Consider the following 16,309-nt stretch of genomic DNA (forward strand, 5'->3'; position numbering starts at 1 on the left):
AGCAAGGGGTGAAGCTAGCAAAGAGAAATTGAGTTTACATTTATTTTTCTGCCAACTAATATCTGTGTAACCTAACAGGGCTTAATTTCACAGTGATGGTAGTTTGACTCATTTCAAGTCAACTGGATTTTCAAGTTTCTTATAAAGATGAATAATTCTATGGAATTCTATTAGCTCTGGCAACAGGATAATAGAGAACATCCTGCTACTGACCAAAGTGTATGAGCCCTCACTTGCCAATCTAACAGTCATTCTCTGTTGGTATGATTGGATTATTTCATTGGATTATTTCCCAGATGGGCATTAATGTGTTTGTAGGGCACATTCAGTTAAAGGGTCGATGTTTATTAAAGCTGCAGATATTGCATTTGCTTCGAACATGTAATTAAAACAGCAGATTGCTCTCTGTTTTGCCTTTCCTGCAGTAGGCTGCATCATAAAACAGCTCTGGATGATTTTGTCAACTGTTTTTGTCAAGAGCTTTAAAGGAGAATATAATATAGGCTTCTTATATGAAATGAAATGCAATAGTATTTTTCCATAAAGCTAAGGTTTTCAAAGATTAGGATTTATACTGTAGTCAAGGAAACTCCATATTTTCTCAAAGACCTCTGTCTTGGTTTATGGATTTGTTGTACCTATCTCCCTCCAGAGCTCTCTACTTCTGCTATTTAATTTGGGGGAAGAAATCTTCAGTGAAATAAATATAACTTAGGTCTGTAATTCCTAAATAGATGATGCTGTACATAGACTTTCTTGCATAAAAGCAAGATTCTGACCATATTGTGATTCAATCATACTTTTAAATGTGATCAATATTAGTAATTCTCATTTACAACTGCCTCTCCCTGCAATATCAATGGTATTTGTTTTCAGGAAGATATAAAATTATTTTTTCTTAACCTATTCTGTCTTATCCAATTTTATTCTGTGCTTTATCTTATGTATTCTAAGATTGTTTCAGTCCAATGGTAAATTAAATTGTGGTTCTTATATATAATATATTATGTGTTAGAAATTAACGATCGATATAAAGCAATCTTTTATCAGTAGTTTTAATAACATTAAGCAGTAAAATACAGTGCTCCAATACACTATCGTACAAAGTAAGCATTCAAGAGCTTTGCTTTCTTTATTCTATCTTTAGAAGAAAGTCTCAGAACCACATTCCCAGGTTCAGTCCAGAAGAAATTGCAGAGCTGAAAAACGGAGTCAGAAAGACCTCTTGGTTTTCAAAGTAACCTTTTGACCATATGTCATTAAGAGGCTGGATCTCTTCTAAGACCTCTTCCAATTACACTGGCTTAGCACTATTCCAGGAGCTTATCATGTCCAATCACCCTAAAAAAATCCTAATCAGGCCTTAGGCTGAAATGCTGCATTGACAGAAAAGATGAACAGCAAGTAAGGTGTTGCATTTGCTTCAGCTAAGGGTCTTGTCAAATAAACACATTTCCAGTTTCTGGAGTTAGAATAGAAGCATCATTGAAAATCAAGGTCAGCTTTTTGTTCCTAGGGATGTAAACAGGTTAGGTCAGCAAGTAAGTCTTAGATTGTAGCCTTGAGGCATAATTGAGGTGTTGGATCTTTAAGTTAAGCCTGGATGGAAAACAATCAGGGATAATGCTTTGCATTAGACATTTATTTAAGAAGTGTCCTTCAGAGCTGCTCATATTGTCCATCCTAGGAGTATAAGACTTCTTTAGGACTTCTGATCCAGCCCTTCACACTTTGAGATCTGTGGGCTTAATGACTCTCAAAGCCACTGCAATTTGTATCCTCTTGTCCTGTTTGATGATGCTCCAGGGCTCTGAAAACAGCTGTGCTGTACTCCAGACCCAATTGATACACTATGCTCTGACCTGGAACTCTCTGTATGGCTGTATTATGGCAAGATTAATAATAAGACCTCCACGATGTTGATCTTTAAATTTTTATTTGGTTGGGTAACTGATTTTGAGAGCACAATACTTAACTGATTTGAATTGGTGTTTTAGGGCCTGATGGTCTCACATGTTTCACGCACAGAGTCACTGTGACATGTAAACTATCAAGCTCAGATGGGGTTTACCCACAGTAAGTAAAGCAGATATATTTTATTTGGTAGTACCTTGTTTTGCATGACTTCCATTTCCAGAGTATTATGGTTGGGCCCACAACAGCAAGGCGTGTGACTGATACAATTAGAAAGACTATGGGAGAATTTTTTTTTTTTAATGCAAATGATCACCTGTATTAGCCAGCCCATGAGTTTAGATACCTGTTTGTGGATTATCATGTAAAAGCAGCACATTGAACCAGCACCAATGATCTAGGAGAGAAGGCTGCCTGCTTATGTTTCCCTTGCCCTGGCTGCTATACCAGGCCAAAAGCAACCTGTGGAGGTTTAGGGAAGTGGTTTGTTTCCTGAAGGGTGCTGAAAATGCACAGAAGTGAGTTGCTTGTGATGTGCAAGTGAGAGAGGCAGGGACAAAGAGCACATCCACAAAAAGTGGAGAATGAGGGTCTATTCAAGAAGAACAGGGAACAGTCTTCACACTGGGTCTTAACTGTGATGAGAAAGTCTTTTTCTGGGGAGCAAGGGGAAACAGTGGCACAGTAAGTCTCTGACTGTGAGTCCTAAGGGACTGAGGGCGAGACGGAAGGAAGGGAAAATGTGTTTATAAATCTTCTGTTTCTGATCTATTTCACTATGTTCATTTAGAAGTCTTTTGGAAATCAGTGGACCCACTTTGACTTGGATTGTTTTACCTTAACCAACGTTTAAAATTTGACCCATTTCAGATTTCTATCAGACCATTTGTAATAAAACTTTCTCCTGAAGTGTAATTAGCAAGTCTGTACCAATGAGATTAGTGTTGTCTAATAAAACTGATAACTTAATGCCTATCCTACATTCCCATCTGATGTCTCAGCTGGCAAGACATTCCTCTCTCTAGACATCACTCCTAGGGTTAGTTAACAGCTGATTAAATCTCAGGAAAGCCCTGGTATCCTATGGATCAGGTGGCAGCCATGCTCCCTGCAAGAAGGTGTGGGAGCAGATATTTTCTGCCGATGGAGGGTTAGGCCTTTGCAACTGTGCAAGTTGTCGGCAGTAGTAGCACCAGAGATGCAAGCCACAGATGGCAACAGGGGGATGCAGCTGTCTGCAGGAGGCTTAGTATCCCTGAAGCAGCTGCACTAGGAATTTGGTAGATGTAGCATGGCTTATGCTCTCCTTTAATCCTTCTGCCTTCACCCCATCTTTGCTCATTACATTATTATTGCAAATAATTATCATTGCTACAGTGCTAACAATATGGCCACCTGTTGACTTAGCTGTACATCCCATGCTGTCTGGGGTCCTGGCCTAAGGTAGGCTACACTCAGAATTCATTGCTAATTATTACTTTTCTTGCCTTTTTTATTTTGTTTTTGCTGTTTTCCACCTTGAGTAGGAACAATTTTATGGGTGTCAAGAGCCTTGTGTAGGAAAACAGCATTGTAGATAGTAACCCATGACAAAAGAACATTATTTATTGAACACAGTTCCTTTTCAATCTATCACTGAAGCCAAAAGATCAGGGTAAAAGATAACCTTGATGAAATCCTTAAATTTTATCTATGATTTAAATTGTGTTCAATTTTGCACAGAGTGAAATTAAGATTAACCTTATACCTTTCAATTTAATTTCTACTGCACTCAATCTTTTCTTCCCATTCTTTGTTTCTCCAGTCACTTTCGAATTTGTTCCTTAAGGCCATTATTCCATCCTTTTTCCCATTTATTTATTTGATTAGCTACTAATAAATCCTTGATTTCTTATAATTCTTTGTGCCATCATTAGCACTTTAGCTTAGCATAGAAAGCATATAGCAAAACTTGTCTTAATGTAGGAGCAAAAACTTTGCTTTGAAGCATCCATGCAGAATTTGGATCAGAAGTCACGTTACATCCAAAGGCAGCCTTATCTCCTGCTGGTCTATTCCAAACTCTCTGGAGGGAACTGGATCTTGCTCCCACACATTGCTGATTTTGGGGGAACTGTCTAATTAGATCCTATTGCGAGCGTGAAGGACCTCACAAGGATATTTTATTTTATATGCTGGTACAATTTGCCATTTTACATGTTGAGTCACCCAAGGAGCAACAGGGGTAAGTACAATGCCATCTCAGTGTTAGCTTTTCCCAACTCCCACCTCGGTGCAGTTTGCTACCAGGCACATAAATCGATCTAAGCCATTTCCAGACAGAGGATTCTGCAGGGATATTAGCTTTGTTTCTGGCCCAAAGTGCAAAAGAGCCTCTATGGTGGTCATGGTGAAAAATCTTTTACCAATTTTAAGACCTTTTTCTGCACTGGCTTTGGGGCTGCTAGGCAATAACTGCTTAGAAGCAGTGCATATCTCTGAATCATTGCTGCAGTAGAGGTCAAGAAGAGGAATAGATAAAGACACACAGAGAAAGCGAATCTGTTTATAATACTATTTATTTAGCATGTTTTCAAATTCCTTTGGGTAACAGAAAACATAAAATATGGAGGTAGTTCCACGCAGATGAGGATGATTTTATTTTAAATGTTTTGAATTCATAAGAGGTTTGGGGAAGTGAAACAAAAGAAAACTGTTCACACAGAGAATATATTGACTTACATTAACTGGAATAGCTTGAATTACTGCTTGTGCAAAACTGTAGAAAATGTTTATAGATGATGTTAAATCATACATTAAATGAATTCTCCCACATTGCCATTCCCTTCTCTCCTTCAGAGCTTTTTAATTTCTGTAATGTTTCTTTTCCTTTTTACTTCTCAAACTTTTGCCAGTTTTCAGTTTTCCTTTTCCACATTTTTCCCTCATCTCCTCTTTTGCTTTTTGTGTTGCATTTATTCTGTCTTTAATTTGTCTCCCATGTGCTTCATCCCTCTATATATTATTATTTAGCTATTTAATTTTATATTTCTATCTTGAAAGAAAAAAAAAACAAATGAGAAAGGCAGCTTTCAGTTAAATATTTATGCTGCGTAATGCGGTGCTTGCTGTGCTATATACCTTCATGTTATCCTGGCACAAACTGACAGAGGAGATAAAATGAAGGATGAATAAGAGAGAAAAAAAAGAAATGTTGACTGTCAGGATCACTACAAAGGCACGGTACAACAACAAGTATTAACCTAGAAATTCCTTGGGATTCCCTCTTGGGTTCATCTCTGCTCTGAGTATTCATCCCAAAACTGTAAAATGAAGATCTTGGAACTCCCACCCCTCTAAGAGACAGCTTGAAGACAAATATATTGGACATCTGAGGGGTGACCACATAAAGGTAATGACGCTGTGGAAAAATGAAGAAGTTAACTTTAGTGTGTCAATAGCTTGACAAATACTTATGCTGAGAACAAAAATATTTAGGTGGATTTTTAGACTATGTATTTTTACATACATTGTCAGCAACTAAAGAACACAATAAATTTTCCAATATTTTATATCCCATATGAACTCTTGGGACAACTAAATCTCAGAATACTATAGAAATATTTTTGAGATATATTTCTTTTTCTACTCCATTTTAGAAGATGAATATTTTCTAAGACCAATATATCATCCAGATAATTATAAATAATGCAGAAGAACTGGATAAATGATTTCTAGAAATCGGCTATCAGTTTTTAAAATGTGGTAGTTCTAAAAAGAAGCACTGAAAATTGTAACTTGAGTTAATGAAGCATTTGCAGGACATTTTATTTGTTCAATTTTTATACAATCACTTCTTCAGAGTTTACCATGACGTGCATTTTGTACATGTAGTTCAGAATTCAGAAAATAAAAATAAAGTGAGCAATCAAGGATGAAGAGTTAATGAAATAGTGTTAGCCTCAAGAATTTTTTCAACCGCTCTCCTGACATCTCTGTAACATTTTAGCAGCGTTGTCAGGAAAAAATATCAATCTCACTGCTGGAAAAAGAGAAGAGGTAGAGTAATGTCAAAAATAAACTACAGTGATGAAGTAAAGTGATGACCAATTTTGGTGTAAAAGTAAATTAAGTATTGTTAATGGACCACAGAGGCTAGAGCATTGTTCCACATAAGTAAATTATTGTTCTCCCACTGAGTCAGTAGAGCAAGGTTTTCGGTCTAATTTCAGATTTAAGCTTTGAAAAGCCTTAATAAATAAACACTTGAAATTCCTAAGATAACTTAGCTGAGCCTATATTTTAATTTTAGGGTAATCTGGTTGACTTAAATCTGCACGACTACTGTCAGAACTAGGAATGCAGTGTTTGGTGTTCCCTACAAAATGGGAGAAGCATTTTGGGCAATGCCTGTGATGCTGCTGAAAGGAAGCAGGTTCCTTTACTCATACTTCTACTGACAGAACAAATGAAGCAAGAGTGTTTGAAAATGCTTTATTTCAGCACAAAATTTGTTCTATACCATTTTCTTCATGTTCACTACTGTCAGTTGTTTGCTTTCAGAATTAATTTTGATAAAGCACCATCATATTACAATGAATAATCCAGGAGTGGCCAAAATAATATACTAATATTTAGTCAGCCTTTTAGTTCCCTAGTTTCAGTTATTCTAATGATTGGTAGTATAAATTTAGGGACAAAAATTCCAAGCAGTCATTACTTAGATAAATGCAGATCCTCTTGGTTCATAATTTATAGTAACGCCACCTTTCCAGATTCTCTAAACATATTCTATAGATGGTATTTTAATGTCTAATATAGAAAGTTGCAATTATTTTATGTGCCCTTTTAATAGAATTTTGCCATTGGGAAATGTTCAGAAATAAGTTTATATCTAAAAAGATGCAGTTGTGTGTTTTAGGAAATGAAATCCAGTGAGTTAGCCTTACATCACGAATATTTGTCTTCATCATGTGCTGAGAACCAGATTCAGGCTTGGTCTGTAGGGTATGTATATGCATCTCTGCCTTTCCAAACTGGGAGGTTCACTTACTTGACCCCAGAAGGCAGTCTCTCATCAAGATGTCTGGGCATGGCTTTAAAGCAAAGCTCATACATATGCTGTGTCCCACAACAATGGCACACATCAAAATTGCTGAGTGTTGGCCACAAAAAGTCTTGAACTATGCTTTCTCTCTTAATCTAGTGGCTTTTGTAAGTGACTTCTTGAGGCCTTGCACTTGGATGACTTTCACTTTTGTGCATTTACAGTTGTATTGACTTGTTAATCATAGCCCTTGCTGTTCCCTGATGTTAACAGAAATTACATAAATGATTAAATAAGGACAATAACAGTACATATGTTATAAAGCAGGAAGCATTTATCCTTGTGGGAAAGACCTTATATAAGAGGGAGCATGATTAAATGGGGAACAACCATCTTTGACTTGAAAGGACTGGGCACTGACTTCTTGAAAAGGCTAAGAGAAGAAAGTACAGCTAAAGCCAATTTTGAATCACAGTGATGAACTAGGGAATTCCTAAAATTGCCACAAAATAAATTGCTTATATTGGTTTTCAAGGTTTTCCCAACAGCAAATGCACTGAGGGAATCCCAAGATTTTCTGAAGAGTTAGAGACAAAGCACATTAAATAAAAGTAGGAGATTGGAAAAGAGATTTTTTTGGAGAGTTCTTAAGCAAAGTATCTGAAAGACTTTTTACAAAACTCTTTGGACAACCTCCCTCTGTCCTTAGAGATGTATACAGGATAAACAGAACAAATACTGTTCCTGTGTGTTTGTTTATCTGTGAAGCTCCTCCACTCAGAAAGTAATGATATCCTTTGATTAATATCATCCAAGTAATAATATCTTTCTGACTGTGTCATAGCAGTAATAATAAGCTTTCAACCCTTTCAATGAACAATGTATTTTTGACATTTTACATAAAAATAAAAAGTCTCTTATTTGTTCCAGCACAAATTTTATCAAATATCATTAAAATTGTTGAGGATTTGAGTGCAGAATTTGACCCATTGCACCAAATAAGTAATAAAATTCTAAGATACTAGCTATTTCCACAGTTTTCTTGATAATGTTGTAGTAATGCAATTTATTTTAATAAACGTTTCATCGCTATTTCACATGACAGGCGTACATTAGTAGACAAGAAAGGAACAGAGTGACATACAAGGCTTTCCAGAATTCCTCCCTTTAGTTTAGTTGCATGTTATTTATCATTCAGCAAATTAGCCTTGAGAGGCAACTGTTGCTCACGCAGGACAGAAGCATTAATGCTGAGACACTACATAGCAAAAATAGCTCAGTTAAGCAGATAGTGCTGGGCTCTTTGTCACCCAGTCTTACGCTGATGTACAAAGACTTTTCCATATGACACAGTACAAGGTTGTGTGAAATTGTTCATAATAAAAACACACACTTTCTTCTTTGAATTAATTACTTTAATTATGTTTTATAACAGAGATTTAGTATGATAAGATAATATGTATTCATTAGAGCACTCTGACACTTCTTGTCATAATGTTTTATCACTAATGTGAAATACATTGCAATGCTGATTTTTTATTAATCCAATATCTTTTAAAGCTAAAGATCTACCAAATTGTACCGGAAGTTAACTGTGTCTGTTTATTGAACTTGATTTACTTCATTGAGCTTTTAATAGAATCAGATAAAATACACAGATCTAAGAAATTTCCTGCCTAAGAGGGAAAGTGAACTGCATGTTAACTTTTTCATGCTACCAGCGAGACTTCTAGTCACTCAACCAATAGAGTAGCTGCATTGCAGAGACGTGAATCTTAGGAGGTAGACTTGCAGAAAAGCTGCAGTCACTGGCTATAGCTTATTTCAGAAAAAATTCTCTTTTCCGAGACTTTGAACTGTTAGAATGCGCCTTTGACTGTATTCCCATTTGAAGTTGTGATAAAAGCACACTTTCAAAGCTGTTTTAAACTGAGCTCTCTTTTTGCCTATTCATTTAAAAAACAAGTAGTAGAATTTGTCTTACATAAAAACCAAAATTCACTAATTTGTTCTGTTCACATGTTGAATTGCAGTTTGCCAATGAGGTGAAATAATATTTCATCCATTTTCAATAATAGACCTCTCCAAGTTACATCCTGTAAGCTAGCTTTGATAGCTTTGAGACTGAACAGTATCTAACCCTATGAACCTTCTGGCTAAACTGGTGGAATCCCTTGCAGTAGTAATTTCAGGATGTGCATGTCATGTATGGCTAAAACTATGTAGGATTACTTACAATTATTTTTATGCTAAACCATCTCCAACACCTTTCTTCTCAATGTTTTAAAGAGGCCTGATTTTGTACTTTTTGGCTATGAATGTTATTTTCCAGATTGCTTAGAGCCACATAATTTTCTAGTTAAAGACTTGAATCTGCAAACATTTAAGCATATGCTTAATTCTACCTAGTGACAAAATCTCATATATACTGACTAACAGGATGAAAGCATTTATAAGATTTGATCCTTATTTGTCATTCAGGAAATATTTTACACTCCTCCAAATACTTCAAGCAGCCCTTTTATTGAGCAAACTATGCCTGCAAGGCTACAAAGGAAGCCCAAAATAAAAACAGAGATATCTGCACATTTCTCTAAGAAGGACAGTTTTTTCCATTTAAGTTTTAAATGGAAGAGAGAAGGAAGAAGAAAAGTCATAGCAGCACCGGTTACACTGCCTGACAAACCCATCAACAGGGCAAAATGTGGTGTGAACATGGACATCAACAGAGTTAACAAGAGAAATGAGCCTCTTACAGCCAGAGCAAGTAGTGGAGATTTGTAATTGGAATGGTTACCTTTGGAAATACAAGAACACACAATTTCTGTGGCTGCAAAAAAGGGCAAAGGGTAAGAAAGAAAAGCCTTGGTTAAGAGACATAAATTCACTAGGGTTTCAAAAAATGATGGCAGGTTGTCAGTAATAACTTCCTTTGTCTTTTCACCCCAGGTCAAGAAAGCAGTCAGTGCAAAGGTTGTTTTCAAGATACAGGCAAAAAAGTGAGTCCAATTTAGCATACACCTAAATTCCCCTGGGTTTTTCATGTTACCTTCAAGTGTGGGAAGAAATATTTGTGAAGTGTAACTGAAGATGATCACCCCTACAGAGACCAAGAAGTCCTCAAACTCAAGGGAGAGTCTGAATTTTGCCCAGGACCACTGATGTATTTGTGTGAGACAGTAAGTTATCACTACAAGGATGATAACAAAATGAACCAAAGAGCAAAGCTGGCTGAGTTTGGAAACAATTTTGAGAGTTCTGATAAATACACAAGGCAAGAGAGTAACAAATGCAATTACAGACCAAGTTTTCTCAGTCACTGGTACATATGGAAAACTATGAGACAGCAAGTTCCCACTAACAACCAGATACAAAACACATGTCATGAGCAGTTCCACCACTTGGGTCACATTGACAACTATGCCACCTAGACTGGGAGACAACTTTTTGCAGCAGGCATTTGCAATATCTTCATACGTGTCTCTCACTCGTATCAGTTGCCCATCTTCATTTTCTTCATACAAGCAAGCAATTAGAATTTTGCCTGTGTAACAGCATAATGCTGCAGCCAAGACAATGAGAAGTAGACCACTGTATCCACTGTGGAGGAGAGCATACGGCAATCCTAGGACAAATATTCCCTGAAGAGGAAAAAGAGAGAGAGATAGCACAAAATCCCTGAGGCAAAATGTTTACTAGAAGTTGCACCCCAAACCTGTCCTCCATTGAACGTTGCTTTCACCCAGCTGCACGGTGTAAGGACTGCTCCATTCTGCTAAGTAAATAACAACCATGAGAAATGTGTTTATTTATGATAAACGAAATTACCAGCAAAAGTAACTACTTCTATCAACACCCACATAATGATAAGCTGGGAAAATGAAAATGTGACTGAATGACAGAGTCAGCTTTCTAGTTAATATTTAACGCTGATGTGATTAGAAGCACATTTTAGAAGGTTCATAGTTAGTTATTCAGTCAACATGCATATTAATGAAACAGGTTCAGTATCAGTAAAATTAAGCATCTCTGGCATCATCTGTACACGTTTCACTCCAATTAAGAACAGCAGTGTAGATAGATTCAGTAATGACAATTCTCTTCAGTCTAAGGATTTTTAACAGACCTCTGGAGAGAAAATGGCATTAGAGTGCATCAGACTATGCTTGTGCTTCCTCCACAGCTTCTGCCTCATGTGGCCTTTGCTCTTGCTAAGTCCGCTGCTAAAATGGTTGTTCTCACTGCTGAGATTCTACACTGTGAAACTTCTTTAGGTGTTTAAAAATACATGCAAAACATATAAAAACTTTTTTTTTTCACTAAACAGTTTTTGAAAAGAACACAGTTTTACTTGTTTTATCTGATAAAAAAAGAAGGAATTTTACTTTTCACAGAACACTATGAGCACTTCTTTGTCTTTTTCCCTCTTTCTTCTCTCTATTAAGGGACAAATTACACTTTTATGTAGTTTCACTTTCATCAGCAGAAAACCAACACAGCCCTTGAAAATTAGTTATTAATAAAAACATCCAATTTAAGAAAGATGCTTCTATGACATTTCTCTTTTTATGTTACAAACCTGAAATTCGGACTTGCACGAGTCACACTGGTCAGGCATTTTTATTCATGACAACTGAAGAAAGGTAAGGAGGAAACAAAACACATTCCTGCAGAAAAACAACTAGTTCTGCAGAAATTTTCACTTCAATATTTTTACTGCATCCCATCACATGATGAAATCTGAGTATTTTTGCTCATGCTTTTTATTCTGGCCTGACAGAAGGAGTTGACTTGGACCACACACACTTAGATTTTATTTCTAACCAAACCTGAGCAACCCTATCTGCTTTGCAAAACCTATGAACCCCCAACAGAGACAGGTCTCTCCACAGAAGGGGCAACCCACACTTCCCTCACTTCCTGAGTGGGTAGTGCTGTTGACTTTCAGGAGCCAAAACAGAAGAGGTGAGTTTAATGGTATAAATCTTAATCTTAGACTTTACCATGCACAATCATGACCGTGAGGCCATGTGGGGGACCAGAGTTTCAGGCATACTTCTTCCTTAGGTGTTTTCCATGAACTTTCTCTGGTTTTATGGCTATCAGACAGTTTCTGTGAAAGCAGTCTAAGAGCTCATCTCTGATAGAGGTCATCAAGAAGTCAGGTGCCTGTCTCAGCTTTGTAGGGCTTATACCTAGCATCCCACTTCCATGTGATTCAAGTACTCCCAAGCGTGATTCATAAAGAGGGCTCTGAAGAGAGGCATTTTTTAAAACACTAAATAATCATCAACATATAAAAAGTAGTCTTCTCCTCTTCCAGACACAAAATAGCAGTTCTTTTTGGGCAGACTGTGGGATGACCATCAATCAGGAAAGAAAAAAGTCCTTAAATTAGAGGAGTGTTTTTTCTCTAAGCCAATGAGAAAAATAGAGTACCTATCATATGAAAGAGCAATGTTGTCTAATTCACCAGGCTTCACTCTAGAAGCAGGTATCTTCAGCTTTCAATTGGATTTGAGCCAAAAGAATTAAATACATGCACTAATATATTTCAGCTAGAAAGGTCTATGCCTTTATGTGTTGAAACAGAAGTAGCTCAGTTATTATTACTGAAATAATAATAAAGTCATTGGCCAGATATCTTTTTTGGTTGTTTTCCATGACTTCATTTACAGCATTGGTTTTGTATAAGTCGCAGATGCCGTTTCATTTAGGAGCTGGCACATTCAACTACACAGCTTGTGGTACTTAGTCACCCAAATCTCTCCTCTCAATGTCTCCATTCTAATACTGGTCTCATGACCCAATTACCTTGCAGTGTAATTAGCATTTATTTTGTATATGAACTTCACATAAGTGTTCAAAATTCTACCATTTTTGCCATCAAGCAGTCTACTTTCTTAAAAAGATTAGATATCTGGCTGCAGCCAGGCTGCAGGTAGCACACATGTAACAGCTTTTGATATGATGCCATTTTTAATCATGGCTTTCACTGACTGGGAAGTTAGATAGCTGCCTAAAGAAGTGAATTTGATTTCCTTTCTACGAAAACAATCCTTGGAGAACATTTACATAACAGATTGAGTTTAAAACCACCACAAATAAACCAAGTCTATGCAAAAATCAAAAAGATAAAGCCACAGAGTTGTCTTCCATACTAACATAAGAACAATGATGTTTTCTCAGTTCCTTGCAGTTTGTACCAAGCTTATCTCATTTGTTCCATACTCACAGTATTATTTTGCTGCCTAATCTGCAATGGGAGTTCAAACTGTATCTGTTGACCCAAAGGGTCACTGTATAATTAACCTGCAGGTAAGTGTCAGCATAGGCCTTACCCACACAATGGCTTCTCCCCTGCTGAATTCAATCTGTTAAGGATGACCAGCCTCAGCATAAACCAAAGCAGAAGACTTTGAGAGACCTTATCACAGCCATTTACAGTCCTTCCCACAGGTGTCTGCTTTTCCATGCGTAATTGTCAGTTTAATCAGAGCATAACGTAATTCTGACCTCTAACGTCTCCTTGCTGTTGTTTATACCAAATAGTTTAATTCAGTAGCTAACACAGACCACAGGATGATAGAGGTGGGTTTTTTTGGGTTGAATTTTTTTTTTCATTTTGTGAATTCAGACCTTATTAAATAAACCCACTTTTGCCTATATATATTTTTTCTTAAAATTATGTATGGTTGTCTGCTCCAAAGTTTAGAGTTTAGAATTTCTAAATTGAACATTTCTATAGAAACTCTAAGTATTTCTTTCAGCTTATGTCTTTGACATCTTTTTTTCCAGAGTTTGTAAACTTCAGGTCTCAATTACTAATAGAAAGCAAACATTGTGGACATAACTGGTTTTACAGCTTTTTGAATATAGAGCATGTTTAGTGGAGAGAAATGAGAAAACACTGACCATGCCAATACAGTAACTATGTCTGTGGTGAAAGAACAATGCTTTTTCTGCCTTTTCAGGAACTTTTTTTTCTATTTAAAATAAAAGAATAGTAATAACAAAATTCTACAAAATAACCAAAACTGTAATTGATGGTCACCAGAACTCAAAGAACAAATGTAAACTTCCAGGCTTCAAAATTAATTTTGTACCTGCTCTCCAGTTCTTACCTTTCCAAAAGCAATACTTTCTGTTAGGACAATTATCAAGAACATTATCAAGTTTAAATAATTTAGCTAAAAAAAGAGATATTTTTAATAAATTGTTTTACTGTCGATGTAATATAACAGGCACCAGTCTGTATTCTCTGGCTTGCAGCTGCTCAGCAACTTTAGATTATTCCTAAAAGTGACTTTTACGTGGAAAATTCATCCTCCATAAAGAAATCCTTTCATGGATGTTGATGAAGGTGCCTTTTGTGCCCCTTTCATGAGAGGTGAGTGCACAGAGAATGCAGATAGAGCATGACAAAATTTCAATGGTTCCTTGCTAGTGGAAAAAGGGACTCAGGTAATTCTTGCACCATTTCTCATTGCACATTTCGTCCAGCCTGGTCCCAGCACTTGTGTTTATTGAATCTTCTGATCCTGTGTCTCATGTCCAAATTATGGCACAGACAGCCTTAGCTGTGAGGCATCAGTTAAAAAATGAGCAGCAAAAGGAACTGTTCCCTAAATTGCCTCATAACTCTTAGTTTCAGCATTCTGTCTGGGAAGTGTTCTAGTCTGAGTGGCTTTATTTCCAACTGTTCTAGAGCAAAGTCAAATGTGTTAGCTCAAATTTGCTGCTTTAAGGTGATCTGTTCATGGAATAGAATATCACAGGGAAAAAGCACTCACACATCTGGGGACAGAGGAGGTGGAGTTTTTGAAACTATCCTCTGCCATGGAGCATCTTGAGTGGTTGTGTTATTTACCATCACTCCATCCACCCTGGGTGAGAAGAGAGCCCAAACTTGCCCAGCGGGTTGCATCTTCCCTTGCGTCCCACGACATTTGCAAGACTTGGGTATTTTCACCCTAGACTGAGGATGGAAGTGCACTGTTCTGTGTCAGTCAGTGTGTCTGGACGGAGGTCCTGGTCAAACACCCAGAGCAGACAGCCGTGGGCAGCTGGGCCAAGGTGGGACAAAGAACTGAGGGCTCAGCTGGTGACCAGCCTTTGGAGAAATAGCAAGGAGAAGAGCAGAAAGGGCAGGTAAGAAAAGGTCGGAATCAGCTAGAAGCTGTTTGCCTTGTCAGAATACTCCCAAGCAGAAGCATCCAGGTACGACAGGTGTCACCAGGAATCACCAATCCACCTACAATTGGTTTTTCAAAAAAACAAGCAGAACAGGAATTCCATTCTACATCTGCACATTAAAACACTTTGCTGATGGTTTGACTACACTCTTTGAACTACATGTGTGTTTTTCCCACACCAGCAAGGCTGGCTTCTTATTTAAAAATAGCTGACATCTGATTCAGTGCTGAATAAAAAAATGGGCTTTTTGCTATCATACGGCTATCACACTCCTTCACCTCAGGACAAGCATCTCCCCAAGGAATAAAATGTGTTTAAAAAAATTGAAAAGTGAGCATGGACAGACAGTCAGAGAAAGATATCAAAATTCCTTCATATTCAGTTTTAAAGCTTTTAGTCCCAAGTAAAATATTTTGTTTCATAGGTTGTTTTAACCTGAAATATGACATTTTGAAGAAAAAAGCAAACTGAAAAGTAATTAAAAAGTAAAGAAGGTCAAATCATGGCCAGAGTTGAGGCATGCCAAAAGACAATAAAATTAAATGGAGTCAAAAGAAGTGCTAAAAATCAAGACAGAGACAGAGAAAATTATTTCACCTTAAGATTTAATCATATGGAAAAATAAATTAAGAAATGAAGAAGAATTTAACTGAAAATTATTCCCTTAGGACAGCTCTCCTATATGCAGAATACATGCTGATATGCCAGACTTCCAAATTAGCTCTGATTGCCTTTCTCACTCCACTCAGTGGAGTGTAGTTACTCCACTGGAATGGTTCATTTGAGTTTGACTGTTTTCCCCAACTATGCATTTGATACCTTGCATGAACATGGGTTAGACATAGAAACTATACTGGAAAGCATCCTACATGAATCATCTTGGAAGAGTAGGGAGATAAATTCAAGATCCCTGCTTTTCAGTATAATTCCACAAAATATTTAATTATGCTGTTTAACATTTGTTGCTATTTGAAATACATAATTTTCCCAAAGAGATGCAAGCCTTGGTTGCTGTGGTATTTATACAAAGAAGGAACTTTATTAATATAAATTTAAAAACATAGCACATCCCTTAATCTCATGCCATGATAAGAAAGCTACTTGCTTGTTGACCTCCATGGTCTTCCTTTCTCAGTCACCACCATGATCATCAGTGATTTTGCATCTTCTTCC

At 36.9% G+C, this 16,309-nt stretch overlaps 1 protein-coding gene across 1 annotated transcript in view; it reads right to left on the minus strand.

The window, feature by feature from the left end:
* Positions 1–4,791: 4,791 nt before the first annotated feature.
* Positions 4,792–16,309, minus strand: part of LOC103619420 (vesicular inhibitory amino acid transporter) — a 29,085-nt gene continuing 17,567 nt past the window's right edge. Inside the window, exons 2-3 of the mRNA XM_017739417.1 lie at positions 14,065–14,084; positions 4,792–10,618 (exon numbers count right to left, since the gene is read on the minus strand). Of these exons, the coding sequence (XP_017594906.1) occupies positions 9,430–10,618; positions 14,065–14,084 (1,209 nt within the window). The 3' untranslated portion in view covers positions 4,792–9,429. The remainder of the gene's footprint in view (positions 10,619–14,064; positions 14,085–16,309) is intronic.

The sequence above is a fragment of the Corvus brachyrhynchos genome, unplaced genomic scaffold (genome assembly GCF_000691975.1).
Source record: "Corvus brachyrhynchos isolate BGI_N302 unplaced genomic scaffold, ASM69197v1 scaffold14, whole genome shotgun sequence".
NCBI lineage: Eukaryota > Metazoa > Chordata > Aves > Passeriformes > Corvidae > Corvus > Corvus brachyrhynchos.